Raw genomic sequence first — 17,755 nt, forward strand, 5'->3', positions numbered from 1 at the left:
GTGTCTGATGGTCAAGCAGTTTTCTCCAGTTTCTTACTGTGTATGGTCTAACACAGATTTCAAATGTAGCTGACTTTCTAACAAGTTGTCATTGTAACTAAGGTTCAAAACTACTTTTTCTTCACAAAAAAAAGTATAAAAATTGCAGATTTTACAGGTACGGATCGCATTCATTACATTTTTCAGAAAAGAATGAGTTAAAAACTCAGATCTTATTTTTCTTATACCTTCATAGCAAAAATATTTCAACTCAGCCATTCAAGGCAACTTTTAGTTTTTCAGGAATTAAAGAATGAAAGGATCTTCTGGGTCAACTGTTCCATTTCTGTCCTTCATATATGCAGCAGTGCACAAAGCATTACATTTCTTCTAGATTTAAAATACAGCATTAGTAACTTAGTCTATGACTCAAGGAGAAGCCATAAGTGGAAGATATTATGAGAATCTGAAACTGCCTTTTGTAAGTGCAGGCTAATCAGATAGTTTTCCATTTTCATACCTCTTTCACATTTGTAAGTCAAAAAATTATAACTAATATGGTTATCTGTAAGTAATTGCATCACACAGTCCTTATACTGAGGAATTAATTCAGTGGTTACAGGTTAGAAGGATATCAATAAGAATTTGAATAAAATAAGCGTAAAAGTGTTCATTCATTCAAAAATTCCCTTTGACTGTTCTTCCCTCTCCGGCATGTCAGCACTGCTGAGTCACCTCCAGCAGGCTGTCATTTTCCATGATTGCAGAAATTCAGGTATTCTGCCACTGCAGCTGCTTGTTAACTCCGGACAGCCCCATTCTTTAGCCAGGTACACTTGTTCAAAAGTGTGACATCAGCTTATTGTAGCCGAAGCACTGATCCAAAAACAGAAAATGAGGCTAGTGGAAGAGCCAGGTAATTTTCAAATTCAGCGCACAACAAATACTTCATAATTACTGCTTTGACACTACGTCCTTGCTTGGGGAACATTGCTGTATTATTATAAATCAGCATCAATCCACAGAAAGTGAATCAGGGAAACACCCATTCTAACTGCTGTCCTCATTTTGTGAATTTGGCATCTACATCCAATTCCTTTTTCTTATTGTTAATTTTCAAGGACAGAGTTAAAAATGGGAACGGTGAAAACCTCCCTCAGCATGTCCCACGATGGTCTCTTTGTTAGCCTGGTGTGCTGGTCATGCCCAAAGAGATATAAATATCTTCCACATTTAGGCAAGTAACTCCATGTAGACAAGCATTGTCAGCAACTACACAAAGAGTTTATATGAAATGCAGCATCTTACTCTGTAGATCACAACACAAACTCTATACTAAAAAACCAGCTCTGGTGTGAAGCCGATCTTTCCAGAAACTGGAGAGATTCAGCACTGTGGTTTTGGCTCTATTACAGCCACAGTGCTTAGTCTCCTAGAGGTTATTTATGTGGTCACCTGAACTCTGGCATATGAGGTAATCCAACTGACTAACAGTCACAATAACGATGGGTCGAAATATCTATGAATGCACATAACTGCATGCTTACTGGGTGTGGGCACGTCAGTTTAAATTAGCCAAGCTTGTCTCTGAAGATGTTATGTTGTTTTTATACTAGAAGCTGGGTGCTTATAATAAATACTCTCCCTTTATAGAAAAACGGGGAAAAAAAACCTGAAAAAGAAGTGTCAGACACTGGAAAGAGCTTTTTCTCCCCTTGCTAAAATGAGTGTGGAAGTAAAGAGAAAGTGATCTATTAGCCGATATAGGGCTTGCAGGCCATCCCTCGATTTACAGAGTTCACCATGTCACCAGCACTGGCATGTCTCCGTGCCTTATAACCTTTAGCTGAAGAGAAGTGAGTACGATTTCTGTGCTCATCTTGAGAGTAGGGAAAGTTCTGTCACATCACTTTTCTACTAGGAAGACGCAATGGTTCTGGAAAAACTTTGGATGTGTAAATGTATGTTGACTCTGAATTTTAAAAATAAAATAGAAAATGTTTGTGGTGCCTGTGTTTGTTGGTGTTTTTTTTAAAACATGGTTTCATGAAATGCTGAAAATTCATTTTGTTGTGTTATTTTCATTTCCTTTATTTCTCATCCTTATAGAACTTTCATTACTTTCCCATTATTTTCTGACACATCAATCATGATAGTGTAAAATAATATAACACCCTCTCAAACAATGAAAAATCACCTGATAGGAAATAAGATTCGAATAAATGAATGCACTATTAAATTGTAAAACAAATTGCACCTGAAATATTTATTGTGTCATGAGTTTGAAATGTTCCAAAATTAATTTGTAATATTGTCTTCTTCTTCCAAATTCCATGTCATTGAAAAGCCAAGATTCATTTCATTTCACTGTAAGTTGTAAAGAAAACAACTTGGGGGGGGGGGGGGGAACTAATTTTGACCAATTCTTCTCAGGAAAAAGGTGGGGTTTGTTTTATTTATTTTGATTGCCATATTAAACATGTGGCTCTCTGTATTGTCTTCTCTTTTCTACCAAATGGCTGTAGATGTTTGTGCTTGGTTTTTTAATACCTGTGCATATTGCTGATGTTTATAATAATAAAACTTAAAAGCAGTACACCCAAGATACTCAGCCAGTATGTATCTGGGGGACTGCATGGAGAAGAAAAAAAATAGCAACAATATTAACCAGCTCAAAGGAAAATTCAGAGGAGAACACATCAGCAAGATAAGTGGTTCTACATGTAGCAGGGCTAATGAAGCCTTACTTTCTACTAACAGATTATAAAGGATCCCCCAAATCTATTCCAGCTGCTCTCCATCCCTTCCTTGTCACCTGTAGTGTTTCCAGTAGGCAAGATGGTTGGTTTCTGTCCTCCCTGCTCTGAAGCACTAAGCTACCATGCCAGCAGCTTTCATTAGACAAGCAGAAACTAAGTGACTTTTTGAACTCTTTCCTTCTCATACAGGTGAATTTATGCTTGGCCAGTAAGTCCAAAATTATGCTGGTGAGATCAGACAGAAAGATGGAGAGACAGCCAGCCTCCTGTGGCCCATAAGGTTAAGGATGGAGCCAAAAACAGAAAGGAACGACAAATGGAGGTGATGTAGATATCATCTGGGCAATCAGAAATCTAAATGCTTTTCACAATGCCAAGTGCTATGAGGAGATATTTGCTGTACCTCCGGTACAGAATCTCTGCCACAATATGTTCTCCTGTTTAAAAGAAGAGCTTGCATTTTAAGAACTTCTAAAAATCCAAAATTGTTTAAACGTGGACAGGTATGTTACAATTAAAGCATTAATGTATATATATACATTATACCTTTAGGTATTTCCATCTCTGTTGTGGCTTAACTTGGCAGGCAGCTAATCACCACACAGTCATTTGCTCACTTCCCCTGCTCCAAGTGGTATCAAGAAAAAAAAATAAAGCTTGTAGGTTGAGATGAAAATTATTTACTGAGACAGAAAAGAGAAAGAGTAGTAATGATAATATTATACAGATATGTATGTCTACACCAAACAAGTGATGCACAACAGTTGTTCACCACCCAACAACAGTGCTCAGGCAGTGGCAGCCCCCTCCAGCCAACTCCTCTCAGTTTTACAGTTTTCACATGATGTCACAAAGAATATCCCTGTGACTAGCTTAGGCTAGCTCTCCTGGTTTGGTCCACTCCCAGCTCCTGGTGTCCCCCAAGTCCTCTTGCTGGCAGGGCAGTAGGAGAAGCTGAGAAACTGAAATGTCCTTGGCTCTGTACAACACTGCTCAAGAACAACTGGAAACATCAGTGTGTTATCAACACTTATCTCCTTAAGGCAAAATATAGTGTCATACCACACACTATGGAGAAAAATGTCCCAACTGAAACCAGGACAAAGATCCATTACTACATGGCTCAGGTATTTTGTGAAGAATCACAGGACTAAGCTTTCAGAAAGAACCTGAAGCATACTCTAATGGACCAATAAATCATGGGCAGGAGTATTTTAATGCTACAATAATGCCTATATGAAATGCCGTTATAACCTAAATTTCTATCATGGGTTGTGCTGATTAACTCTTAGACTAATAAAACACCTACAGCTCCCTACGGTCTTGTATTGCTCCAGCACATTCGTAATTTGCAGTTATTTGCAAATCACCTTTGATGCAATAACGCAAATGTGCAGCTGGGATAAAAAGTCATCATTTTGCGGGGAATTAGAACATTTTCACAGTGGTTGAGGATCTGTCTCTAGGATATACTTTTGGCAGTATTCAATGCTCTTGTAGCATAGCTGGCCTTTATGGCTGGCCAGAATCACCGAATCATAGTATGGGTTGGCTTGGAAGGGACCTTAAAGATCATCCAGCTCCAACCCACTGCTGTGGGCAGGTAAATGAAGAGCTGGAGCACCACTGGTGCCTCATGAATTACATCTCTTGTTTTCACCAAGCTTTGAATTAAGCTTTTTTTTTTTTTTTTTTTTGTATTTCACTCTATCTTCCCCCCTGCTGAAGCTTAGACCTTTATAGCTAAGATAAGAGCTGCATAAAAACAGTCATTTAAAGGCATTTCTAAGCTTTGAAAATTATATATCAGCTGAAGCATCAGTCTTTGGTAGTGGCTTCTCTAGTTCTTTGAACTATCCCTTTACAAATGCTAAATGCCCTTAAGTTACCTGCTTCTCCCTTCCTCAGTCTCTTGCTTTTAGATAAACCAAAAGCCATTTCTCCAGGTTTTTCATCTAAAAAGCTGTACTGAAATAAGAACAGTAACTGCAAAGACCGGAGATTATTATGTCCAGTTGCTTGCTAGCTGTACCTATACCGACATTAAAATAATGTGAATTTCTAGTACAGCAGGAAAAATTGAATGTAATGCATTGCTTCAGTAGAATTTGAATATGTTTACCTACTTTGAGAAGTGTAACTAATAACTGAGGAGGAAAATACTTCTGACATCACCTCCAGCACTAGGGGTAGGCATAAGATTTGCTTCTTATATATACTTCTTGCATAATGTCTATGCAAGAAAATGCATAGACATTATAATGGTTGTAAATGTAATGTATTTTCTTGCAGTGCCTCCCAGCAGGGACCAGCTCCCTGTTGAGCTGGATGTGGGGAAAACATGCAATAAAAGACAATGACACCACAAAGTCCTCCTTTCAAAAGGAAGTAAAAGAGAGGATTTGCACAGCAATGAGTCTGCGTTCTGCTAGTTTAGTGTCTGTGTTCCTTCACCTGTACTGCTGTGGGAGTCCCTAGTTTGTGGGACTCACTATCAACAAGTGGTCTTCTCAAGGCAGCCTGCTCATTTAACTAGCTGGTTATTGAATTCCTTTGGGCATCCTTGGCACCAAAGGGAGGCAGATATCCTTAAAGAGAAACTGCCTGAATGAGGAAGATGATGATCTCAAAAATCCCATACATAAAATGAAGCAGCTGTGGAAATGCACAGGTTCTGCTCGTTCCCCACAAGGAAGAATAGAGTCCTGTGAAGTTAAATATTAAAACTGCAACATTAAAAAAAAAGACTATACAAGGCAATTAAATGTCTCTTTTCAGGAAAATTAATTCAATATCATACCAACTTTACTTCCTTACTAAAGAAGCAAACAAGGGAAGTCTGATGTAAAAGGGAATGCCTTGGCACTCCATGGGGTTTCTTTGCTGAGTTCATTGCCTACTTCAATAATTGCATTTGATCACCTGAAATGAACGTGGTATTTACAGAACAGCCTCCAAGTTGTGATGTGAGAAGTTATTTTTATTTGCTGGATAAAACCATGGAAAAGAGCTGGTGATGACTACTCTTTTTGGCTGCCCACTTTCTGTGACAGAGCTACAGCCCACAGGAAAGAAATAGATTTATGGTACTGCACCTGCATGCATCTGCTTTTCTTGTCACTCCAGTGTAAATCAGAAGTAACTCCATTTATTGTTAAACCACAGTGTGCAGATACTAGGTCACTATTCTTTTAGATGCTTTAGAAAGAAAAATGATCGCAAACTCCTTCAGACACAAACAGGCAACCCTTTCAGATAAATCAAAAGGAGTCCTATTTTATCTTTGTGGCCAAAGGTGTAGTAATACATACAGAGTGCACCCTCAGCAAGTTCGCAGATGACCCCTAGTTGAGTGGTGCAGGTGATAGAACAGTAGGAAAGGATGCCAGGTTCTAAAGGATCTCAGCAGTCTTGAGAAGTGGGCCCACGTGAACCTAATGAGGTTCAACAAGGGCAAGTGCAAAGTACTACATCTGGGTTGGGGCAATCTCAAGCATCCAGTATAGAGTGGGATATGAATGGATGAAGAGCAGCCATGAGGACAAATATTTGAGAGCACAGATGGATGAAAAATTGTATATCAGCCAACTGTATCCTGGGCTGCATCAGAGAAGCATGTCCAGTAAGTCAAGGAAGGTGACTGTCCCCACCCTGGCTCCCCTCTTGTGAGACTCCATCTGGATTGCAGCATCCAGGTCTGGGGGCTCACAGCATAAGAAAGATGTGGCCCTATTAGAGCAAGTCCAGAGGAGGGCCTCAAAGATGATCAGAGGGCTAGAGCACTGCTATGAAGACAGGCTGAGGGAGCTGGGTTTGTTCAGCCTCGAGAAGAGAAGGCTCTGGGAAGACTTTATAGCAGCCTTTCAGGTCTAAAAGGGAGATTATAAGAAAGATGGAGACAGACTTTTTACTAGTTCATGTAGTGATAGGACAAGGGGCAATGGTTTTAATTTAGATTACACATGAGAAAGAAATTCTTCACTGTGAGGATGGTGAGGCCCTGGCACATGCTGCCCAGAAAAGCTGTGGATGCTCCATCCCTGAAATTCTTCAGGGCAAGTTTGGATGGGGCCCTGGGTAGCCTGAACTAGCTGAAGGCGTCCCTGCCCACAGTAGGGTGGTTGGAACAGTCTTTAAAGCACACTTCCAACCCAAGCCATTCCATGATTCTATATGTTCTGTTATATTTAACAGCAAGAAGAATTGCCCATGTAAGTGCCTGGAATGGTGCACAGGCTCATATTAGGCTAGGTGTGACAAAAGTGCGTAATGAGAGGACAGGCCCTACACAGAGATCCTTTAATTTAAAAAAAATAACTATGTTCACATCACCTTCACAGTAAGCATTGCATGGCACGTCTACACTCATAAGTACAGTTAAATGTTTCTACAATACATATTGTTAACCACAAGCATTTAATCACTGGTAACTTAGCTTTGTAAGTTCTCTTCTGTAAGCCTTAAATTTTGGGGTTTTTTTGAAAGAAGTGCCACTGTGCAGCTGACAAAACCTGAGTTTGCACCTCTGCTTATAGCTTAGTTAGCAAAATCATGAAGCACAAAACTACTGAGCTCCAAGACTTCTGATGGGGAAAAAAGCCTTCTCTGCTGGTTTCCCCAGGAGTGATTTATTCTGTAAAACAATGTTGTGGAACACTTTATGCCTTCAAAGCAACTCGTGCAAAATTAATTACACTGCACTACATTTGTAGGAAAATACATTTTACTACAAGTTAATTTGAAGAATAAGATAGTATACAGTAAATGCTGTAACAGAAACAGTTATGAGTTGCCTTAACAGCATTTATAAATCAAATCGCTGCACATCGATAACCTTAAAACTAACCTACTTCAGGCTTTTGCAATAATGCAGAAGTAAAGCAGTTTTTGAGTAGCTATTTCTCTTCCATAAGTTGTGGCTGGCATTGGAAAATGTAGATTATTTATTTAAAAATACAAAACCTATTTTCTTTTATTCTTAGGACTCCATGAATTTTGCACATTCTGTTGTTTTTTTGGAAGTAAACATAGGAGCCAAAATCCTTACACATTTTGAGACCATTTTTCAATGAAAATATTTAAAACAAAAATATTAATCAGTGCTAATTACATGCCCTCTGTTCTTTACAGGCAGTTGGGAGTTCCGCCAATAGAAAGCCCCCAGCCAAGCAGCGGAGAGGGAAGGAAAAGCTGGGGCTCAGTCACTCAAACAGACCACACTGCCTGTCATGCCACTGCTGAAATCATGTAAGTCCGCATACCCATACCTTTGCTCACCTCAGAATTCATTTTTGTACCAAGAGCAAATCTGGGGAAAAATATCTTTCATTGTTTTTAGTTGCCAGAAAAGCTCACCTGCACCAAACTAATTGCATAACATCATATCCACAGCAGAGGAAGCCCCTGCAGCAGGTTGACGCTATTAGAGTAATGATTCACAAGTACACATGAGCAGAACGAACTGCCAGTGCTGCTGACTTGGGAATTTTGTTCAAGTTTTACAAGATGAAGTCTTTTTCTTAAACCCCCAGCTCCTGGACGGGATGTCTGTGATAAAATACCTGAGGTTTTCCTCTTCTACTGCATTCTTTCAGTAATTTTTCTGGCTTTCCTGACTCTGGAAAAGCCTGCAGTACAAAGTGAACATTATCATACAGACTTAAACACCAGGCAAATATGTATTTATTCTGTGCCTTTAAGCCTATCTTACAGACGATCAGGACCTTAGACTAACCACTCAGCTCACTGATATTAAGTGCCTAATCCTTCCCCAAAGTGTAAGATGGGTAAGAAAGCCAAAAGAGATAGTGTTATTTTTCATTTTACAGCTGAGGAATTAATTCACAGTTACTTATGCCTGACCCAAAGCCTACCGATGTCAGCTGATTGCTTGAGGTCACAGAGCTAAGCATGCCTTTCCTAAATCCCTGACACGGCACTGAGCACAAGACTTACATCTTTTCTTAATAAATACTGAAACTAGGTAGATGTATCATCACTTTGCAGAATTCACAGAATTTCTACTAATCTGAACTGGACTCATATGCATATGCAAGCATGTCATAGAAGCTAACTCTGTGGAAGCATTGCCTGGTATTTAACCAGTTTTTTAATCATCTCATCTCTCTGCCTAAGTTTCTATTAGGCAGAGAAAGAAAGGGGTTTTCTCTCTGCCATTATAAGTGGTCCGACCCCCAACCCATCCCCACCATGCCCACTGACCATGTCCCTCAGTGCCACATCTCCACATTTCTTGAACTCCTTTAGGGACAGTGATTGCACCACTTCCCTGGGCAGCCTGTGCCAATGCACTACTACTCTTTCCAAGAGGAAATGTTTCCTAATACCCAACCTGAATCTCCCTTGTGCAACGTAAAGCCATTAAGCCATAGAAGCATTATGAATCTGAGAATACTACAAATACATTTGCTAAATCATAATACTCGAAACTACTAACAAAATGCAATAAGAAAGTAAATACATACATCTTTAAATATATGGTTCCTTTTCTTTCATATTATAAATCCTGAGAAGAATTAATTACATGTAACCTCGAAAAATGAAGCTAATCATAAGTATCTTACAAACAGAACATAGGTGTTCTAAGCATCATGTTAAGTCTGTATCGATGTTATATGATGTTATATTTAATTAAGCAGAAGATTATGCATCATCCAGTAAAATGGTCTCTCGTTTGCTCTGATAACCAGCTTAAATGAGGTTCACCAATACTAACAAGTGTTCGCTGAAGTAAGGAACTCAACTTCTGTGCTTCCAAGGTTGCCTTAGAAAGGATTTATTATAGCAGATTAATGGACTTAGATAGGCAGGTGAATCAGCATTTGAAATGCAAATTCTTTAGGCAGTCTTAGAAGTCTCTGCCTTGCAGTGTAATTGTGCCAACCCTCTGGTGCTGTGCCTAAGTAAATAAATAAGTCCATGCCCAGAAAGATGGCCATGGCCATGTAAATTGAACATAGCTTCCTCAGCATATGCTTTCAGCTAATGGTTGCTATTGCTCCTCGGAGTGCATTTTACCTCTACATAGAGAGCAATTCGCAATCACCACTCATAACTCTTTTGCCACTGCTACAGAAAACAGAGTCTGTGATTTGGGAAAGGTGTAGAAAACATCTGAAGAAATTCTAAATAAAAATTAAAACTGTATATTCCAAATAAAAATTAAAACTATGTATTGTCCCAGAAGACTGCAGTTCTATGCATCATGGAAGGGTTCCAGAAATGTCACTCTTGTTTCTGTTAATATATTTCTTTTAATAAGCCTGTACGAAAGATTAAGATAAAACACACACTCAGTCTTTTGTTGGATTGAAGTCTTATTCAGTATAGTGTTTACATAGCCCTTTCTAATAACTGCATACAGTTTACAATTTACACTCAGTAAATTAAATAATACAAACCTACCAATAGAAATTGTATCAATAGTCATTGCATCTGTTTGATCATTTTGTACGTTTCCCCTTTGGCTAGATTCAAAAAGTCTCAAAAAGCATTTGGCCTTTTAAGAATGAGCAAAGGAGAGATTTAACTAGGTGAACATTACAAAAATCCCCCTTACATGATCGGGAACACTAGAAATGTGGTAGCATTCCACCCTGCATGTTTCAAAGCCCTTCAATTAAACATTAGAAGCAAACTTATCCACCAGTTCCAGCTGTTGCCAGTGAGGATAAGGGATTTATTTTTTCTTTTAGCAGAACAGTAAGTCTCAAAACTCTACTGTGTTTCTGAAAATTCCAGCTATCTGAATAGCTTAGAATTCCCGATTTCACAGCACACAAGAGGCTAGCTCATATGCTGAGGCACAATCAATCATGAAAACGGTGGTGTAAATATGAGATGTTCTCAGTCACTGTTTACAGCATTGGAAAGTTCCTTCCCACCCAGTTCTCTCATTCTACTTACACAATTTGGCTGTTGTTTATATCTTTTGATTCATGTCATTAATAAGACACATCTCTACCTCTCTAAGTCATTTTGTTTACAAACAAAAAATTTTAAAAATGCCAGTCTTCTGTCCAGTTCATTACGTAGTGCACAGCTGAGTATGTTTAGATACCAACAAGAACCCATGGCATTGCAGAGATGCTTAGCTTTGAAAATGTATTAAAACTGAGTATCTACTCTGAAGCAGAAGTATTATTCTCTGAAATCACCACTGTAACCTAAGCATCAAAAGACAAGCAAAAGGACATATTTTGAGTCCAAAGTGCAGCCAGGAGGTCTAAAAGAAATCAGTGTTGGTTCATTTGTAAAATCTTGGAAGAAGACAGATGAGGACTGTGAATGAGCAGAAGTTGTGAGTATCTCTCCAAGAGACGAATAAAAGTTATTCTATTACAGAAGATCACGGCAGAGTCTAAACAGAAACCAGGAAGTGGCACCGTATGTACTACACAAATCCCCAGCATACTGGAACAATACACTCACCTTGTCCACAATGCAGATCTGCTTCTTGCTTTGCACATCAAGGATTTCCACTTCAAAGTAAGTAATTTTTGAATGTTTGAGCACTGGTGGCGGTTTGAAATGGCCAGCAGAAAGCACCAGCTGAGAGAAGTTGAAAAAAGTGCGTGTGTTGTTTTGTGACATGGACAGAGCTCCTCCATGGGCTGAAAGATCCCTCTTGAGTTCTGAGGCACTGGTCTTCCTCCTTCTGAGCATTGTATGACCCAGCAACAGCAACCGTCATGTCAACAGGGGACAGTTCCAGGGGGAAACCTTCCTTCCCCGCATCAGTTAAATATTGGGCTGATGAGACGTGAAAGGTCAAGTGGTGTTCCATTTTAAGAGTACTGTCTTATTTAGCAGGAGTGAAAACAATGGCTCTGTAATCCAAGTCTATATTTAACCAGCTATTGTGATGTGCCGTATGGCTGCTTTTTTTTCTCCCTTTTAATTTAAACCAGCATTTGAAATAACACATTGTACTTTTTCCCTAACACATTAAGTCAGATCCCGGAATTCCAGAGCCCCAGAGAAATCAGAAATGAATGCACTGAATTCCATTGTTATCTACTGAAACAAATGTTTAAAAGTGCCTACAGATGTGCATATGTATAAGGTATGTGCATGTGTGTGTATATATAGTGTTTGGGTGCATGTGTGCCCTTAATATGTAGCTGTAAAATGATATCAGAAATCATTTATTCTAAAAATATTGACTGTTGCTCTTGGAGGCCTGAAGCACTTGAAATAACAAAACATTGGGAGTTAATCAGCAAAACGTAGGGGTTGTCTGCAAATGCCAAGGATTACAGTGTTAGAAGGGCACCACAGATTTCTGCAGACAGACATAGAGTAAGTTCTGAGTATATTTCTACATGGCAAAACCTCAAGGAAACGACAATCACTGTACCAAAATCATGATGTTAAGGAATTTTAATTAAGTGAAGAAAAACCTTCAGTAAGATAAAAGTGACAACACAGCTATACCCACCCCCACCTCCCCCAGGAGGTGACAGTGGAGACAGAACAGGTCTCTTATCTTTGATTCTGCTGTTGCAGAAAATTTAGTGCTTGCCATATCTAGCTCCACATGACAAGAAGCTCTGTGAAGTAACTGAAAAACTAATTGGTAAGTTTTTGCAGGAATTAAAAATGAGAGTGAGGGGATCCTCCCCAGGAAAGGCCATTTCCAAACCAAATCTTCTCTCCTGGCAATATTGTCACATATGCTCATTTTCACATGTATGAGTCTAAGTGTAACTGGTGCAATAATCGAATTGTAAGTGTGCTTAAGTTCTGGAGGATCAAGACCGCATATGTGAAATCTGCATGCTTCTTATACAGAAAGGACATACGAGGAAGAAACAGTGAGTAAATGGGGATTGAACTCTTGAGCGGGTTTGAGTGTAGTGATAACAAGACTGGGCATTTGCAATGACAAAATACTTGGAACATGAAGCAGTAGTCTAATTTGTTTCATAGAATCATAGAATGGTCAGGTTGGAAGGGACCTCAAAGCCCACCCAGCCCCAACTCCCTGCCGAGGGCTGGTTGCCAGTCACCAGATGAGGCTGCCCAGGGCACCATCCAACCTGGCCTTGGGCACCTCCAGGGATGGGGCACCCACAGACTCTCTGGGCAGCCTAAAGAAAAGAAAACATTAGACTTGAACAAGATTGTATTGTGATTAAAGAAGTACACTTGTTGCTGAGTCTAAATGAAAAATGTGAAAGGAACCTCCACCCTGGTGGAGACAATGTAGCAAGCAGAGCAAATCTGAAGAAATTGTGATACAAAATGATCAGAATGGGGAGAGTGATAACAGGCTGACTGTAAGGGCCTTAATAAAAACAGACAGGTAAAGACCATGCAACACATAGGTGCTAAATACCAAGTGTAAGATACACTTATTTTGACAGATTACTATAAGGAAAGTGTATAAATTGCTGAACGAGTGATTAGACAAACTGATATAATACCCCCTCTTAACCTTAAAATCTATGAATCAGTTAGCAGTATCAGTACATATTAGTATACTTCTTAATTTATTCATTTCAATTCAAAAGCAATGGAAGGATTCAGTGCCACCCATTTGCTCCATGCACACTTCCATGTCAGACACCATTCTGTCAGACTGTGCCTCTGCTGCCATCTGTCCCATGGCAACAATGTGTAATGGAATATTGGTGGGAAGGTTCAACCTCTGCTGCTGTACCTCCAATATCTGCCTCTGACGTCGTGGGCCAACATTACGAAATAGGAGGCATTGCTTTCAGAGCAGCCCTCATATTTTTTATTTTTTACCTAAGGTAACGATACACAATTTCAATATTTTGATAAAAATAGTCTTTACAGAGCCAAGTCCTTAGCTGACAATAACTACGATGTAGTAGGGTTTCCCTGAAGGTGACTGGCCCCTTCCTCCTGGTATTAAATGATGGGTCTAGGATTAGACTGTAGCACCATTTCTATACACAGTGAGTGGGGATAGACTGAAGATAAATGTAACACTTGCATATAAAGAGAGTGGAAGCTACTCTACCAAAAATAAGCAGGGATAGAGTTACCACTGATAACTTACGCTCTAAAAGAGAGGTGCATAAAAGCAGTGGAGATTTTGCTGTTAATGTGCCAAGTGCTGCACTTGTTTGAAATGTCATTAATGGGCTTGGTTTTCCTGGATCACTGTAAGGCAATGTTCTATGCAAAACTGCACAAAAAAATGAAGCACTGGTTACTGGACAAAAGGCAGATTTTCACTTTCAGTGCAGTATAGGTACCTTGTCTCAGTCCCCAGCGTTGGAGATGGGGAGTCCCGGTGCACAGGTGTCAGTGATCAGCCCCGTGGTGAGATTTATTGATCTGCTTTACAGCCGTATGAGCTGTTGGCAAGGCAAGTAGCCAACAGTCCCCGACCTCAGCTTCACTCTGGGACTCTGAGAGGAATCAAAGAGCACTCAGCAAGAATTAAATCATCTCTGACAGCTTCAACTTGCACACAATTTCCTGCCATATAAGGGGCCGATATTTTCGAGGGGCCGTGTAAATGGGCATAACTCTTAAACCATGGCTCTACCTCCTCTCCTCACTTGGCACTTGCCTGACATGAGCTGCTTTGCAGATAGGTGGGCACTTTGCTAAGCCATCCTTCTGAAAGGCACTTTTTTTTTTTCCCAGATGCCACACAGCCATTGTTTCTGGTTTACTGAACTGCTGGTATTTTCACAACAAAGCAACATCTGTTGTTGACCTTTTTGCAGTACTTCGAATACAATACCTTAAGCATCAAATTGTGCAGGCCATGACAAAATAGGTAACAAAGTATTGGACAGGGACTAGGACTTGGTATTAAGTTTATGGTTAAGACACTAATTTCCTGTGTGGTGTTAGGAAATTGCTGTTTCTCCTTCTTTTCCCTTCCCATTCCACATTCCTTCTCTGTGTGATTGCAGACTTCCTAGCACAATGGGGTTTCATGAGATCTCAACTGGATCCCAGAGATGCTTCTGAAATACCTTTTCACTTTTGGTCGTTATGTACGCCTCCTTTCCCAGAGAACTGGTAACCTCCTTTCATTCTGCAGAATGTCACCTGTTAAGTCAGCAGCATAGTGTAATCTCTTTCACCCCAGATACTTGTCAGCAGCCCTTCACACAATGCTTTTTTATCACATACACTCTAGATGCTTGGTGGAAGCAGGGTATCCCTTCCCACTGGTTTCATGTTGCCAAAGAACTGAGCAATGCTCCCAAGACGGAGACCTCGGAGCCCCAGGTATTTGGTACTATAGAAGGAAGGTCTGCTATCCAGAGGGACCTGGACAGGCTTGAAAAGTGGGCCCATGAGAACCCAATGAGGTTCAACAAGGGCAAATGCGAGATGTTGCACTTGGGTCAAGGCAGTCTCAGATATGTATACAGACTGGGAGAAGAAAGCAGCACTGTGGAGAAGGACTTGGGGGTCCTGGTTGATAAAAGCTGGACATGCGCCAACAATGTGCACTTGCAGCCAGGAAGGCCAACTGTAACCTGGACTGCATCAACAGAGGGATGGCAGCAGGGCAAGGGAGGTAACTGTCCCCCTCTACTCTGTGACACCCCATCTGGAGTACTGCATCCAGGCCTGGGGCCCCAGTACAGGAGGGATGTGGATGTGGAGTACGGGTAGTAGTGTAGCTGTGCATTCAGTCTAGTTTTACTGAGATGTCCAATGAGGGATTTAAGAACCTGATACAGTATGCTCATTTGCAAAAATAGTAACAATAATTTGTTTGGCAGGCTCCTGGCTTCATCTGGATGCGAGTTTAGGAATAGGTATAATGGTTTATTTTGGGGGCTGTTGCTATTAAATGTTGTTTCAAGTCTGTTATCCATATTGTATTAGTAACAACCAGAATGCACTCTTCAATCAGATTGGGAATTTCCACATTTAAGCTTGTCTGTCAGGAACAAAGAATGCATCCACATTCCAACCCTTTTACTGGCAGGGCAGCAGTGGATGCCAATCTTTTTGGCCCTGTGACCTACACAACACAAACATCACCCAACCAAAAGCCACACAGCTCACAGCACATCCTTCAGTGGCTGTGGGAGGAGAGAGCCCAGGAACCAGCCTGCCAGCAAGGCTGGGGATCTTCAGTGCTGCCCACCTTGTCCCTGCAGCAGGAGGAGGTTTCACCACTGACTACGGAGCTTTGCCAGCTGTTTAACATCTCACTTTAGGGGCTTGGCTTTACTTTTCTGGCTTTGCAAACTAACTTTAAACTTTGTCGTGGGTAGTGTCAACAGCAAGTAAATCCGCAGTACAAATCAAATCCAGACCCAGCCCTCCTTCCATCCCCCACAGGCATCCACAAGAGAAACAAGCAAAGCCAACAGACGGGTACAGCAATTCTATCAGCAAGAATTAGGAAGTGGAATCTCCACCCCCAGCCCACTGCACGCAAACACACACCTACGTCCCTACCAAAATACCTAAGTGTGATACAGAGCTCACATCTGATGACAGGCAGGATGTAGTGCATAAGGCAGCTGCTGGGCTTCAGTGATGAAGAAACCCGAGGAGATGCTCCTGGTGATGAAGAGCCCCAAAGGAATCCTTGCAGGTGACCTGCTAGATCAATCTCAGTGTTATTGACAATGAATAATGTATCTACAGCTGTGCAGTTGGAAATTGTCAGTTCTTATTTAAGTATATCAGTGCAATTTGTGCTACTCCTGTGTTACCGACTCATTATCTGAAACGTCATAGGATTTTTTTTTTCCCCAGGTCAGCGTGTAGCCCTTAGAAACAAAGAAGAATGTTTTGAAAAACTTGATCTCTGATGTTCTAAAAACAAATATGGTTTTTAAAGCAAGATATGATTTTTAAGCTGGTCTTGGCATTTAGCAGACAGTCAGAGATGGGGATCAACACTGTTCACGTTTCAGTGTTATGCTGACAATATGCTTTTGTCCCCATAGTTCCTTTGAGGCAAAGATTAGAAGTAAGTTTTGGGAGGCAAGGAAATGTCACCTAAACTTGTTCAAGAAATACTTTGAAGGAAAATTTTCCCTACAGTTTTCTCTACAGCATTACCCTATAGCCTTTAACATCTCCTTAAGAAGCCTTTACCTTTTTGGTGACAAGAAGTGCATCTTTCTATACACTGGCCTTAATGCTGGTGTGATGCCCCTTCCTCCATTGTCAGTCTGCATAATAACATGGCGTATCAGTTAGCAAATGTTAGAAACTTGCTTCCAATTGCTTGGCTTCATTTCAGTGTCTTACAACAGGCTTTATGCACTCCAGCTTGCAGTAACTCAATGAAGGAAAGCCATTGACTTCTGTAACTCAATGGCATGCTGAGCTCCCTGCCAATCTCAGCACCCATACTCATGCCCAGGCAAGCAAAGCAAGCAACAAAGCAGCATCCAAGTTGACAAGAGTCCTTGGAGCATGGACAGACAGCAAGTTTCCGTGCATTTTGTTGTGGCTTTAAGCTATCGTGCCACTTCACAGACAAAATAGAGAGCACAGAGTGGATGAATGAAGGACAGGTGTTGATACCCTGTACTTTGCAGCAGTGTAAGCTTACTCCATGTCCTCACTTAATTTCAACCAAGTACATTACTGACAGCAGTTTTTTAATCCTGCTCTGAGAACACATCCTGACTACATAATAGGTTGTAATTTCACAGAGCAAGATCAAGTAACCACATTATCAGAAGCTGATCAGCCAGTAAATAGTGATGAAAAGAAATACAATAAAGTACAACCATTTTCCGCAAGTGGCAACAGTATAAACTGGCAAATTCACGCTCTTACAGCTGAGATGGAATGCATCTTTCTTCTGTGCAAAACCAGTCTGTGCAATATGAGGTTGGAGTTACTTGGAAAACTTTCAAGAAAAAAATGTGTTGTTCAAATATGCAGTTTGCATTGATGCTGAAGTGCTCAGAAAGGCTTATTCATTTGGATGGAAAGATTCTGAGGTTCTGAACAATTAACTCTTGCTTTGTAATCCTACTTTTTGTCTGAAGATCTTGGGGTGATTGGTCTTTTATTAC

The 17,755-nt window shown here is 40.5% G+C and overlaps 1 protein-coding gene and 1 long non-coding RNA gene across 5 annotated transcripts in view; one reads left to right on the plus strand and one right to left on the minus strand.

Annotated features, from left to right (window-relative positions):
- Nucleotides 1-11,815, minus strand: part of TECRL (trans-2,3-enoyl-CoA reductase like) — a 54,733-nt gene extending 42,918 nt beyond the window's left edge. Inside the window, exon 1 of the mRNA XM_021395937.1 lies at nucleotides 11,190-11,815. Within this exon, the coding sequence (XP_021251612.1) occupies nucleotides 11,190-11,423 (234 nt within the window). The 5' untranslated portion in view covers nucleotides 11,424-11,815. The remainder of the gene's footprint in view (nucleotides 1-11,189) is intronic.
- Nucleotides 1-17,755, plus strand: part of LOC110398367 — a 411,724-nt gene that overhangs the window by 379,173 nt on the left and 14,796 nt on the right. For all 4 annotated transcript variants that reach the window (XR_002438350.1, XR_002438349.1, XR_002438348.1 and 1 more), the window contains 3 exons: nucleotides 2,928-3,060; nucleotides 7,869-7,985; nucleotides 11,103-11,246. This is a non-coding gene — a long non-coding RNA (uncharacterized LOC110398367). The remainder of the gene's footprint in view (nucleotides 1-2,927; nucleotides 3,061-7,868; nucleotides 7,986-11,102; nucleotides 11,247-17,755) is intronic.

Source organism: Numida meleagris, chromosome 4, assembly GCF_002078875.1.
Source record: "Numida meleagris isolate 19003 breed g44 Domestic line chromosome 4, NumMel1.0, whole genome shotgun sequence".
Classification (NCBI taxonomy): Eukaryota; Metazoa; Chordata; class Aves; order Galliformes; family Numididae; genus Numida; species Numida meleagris.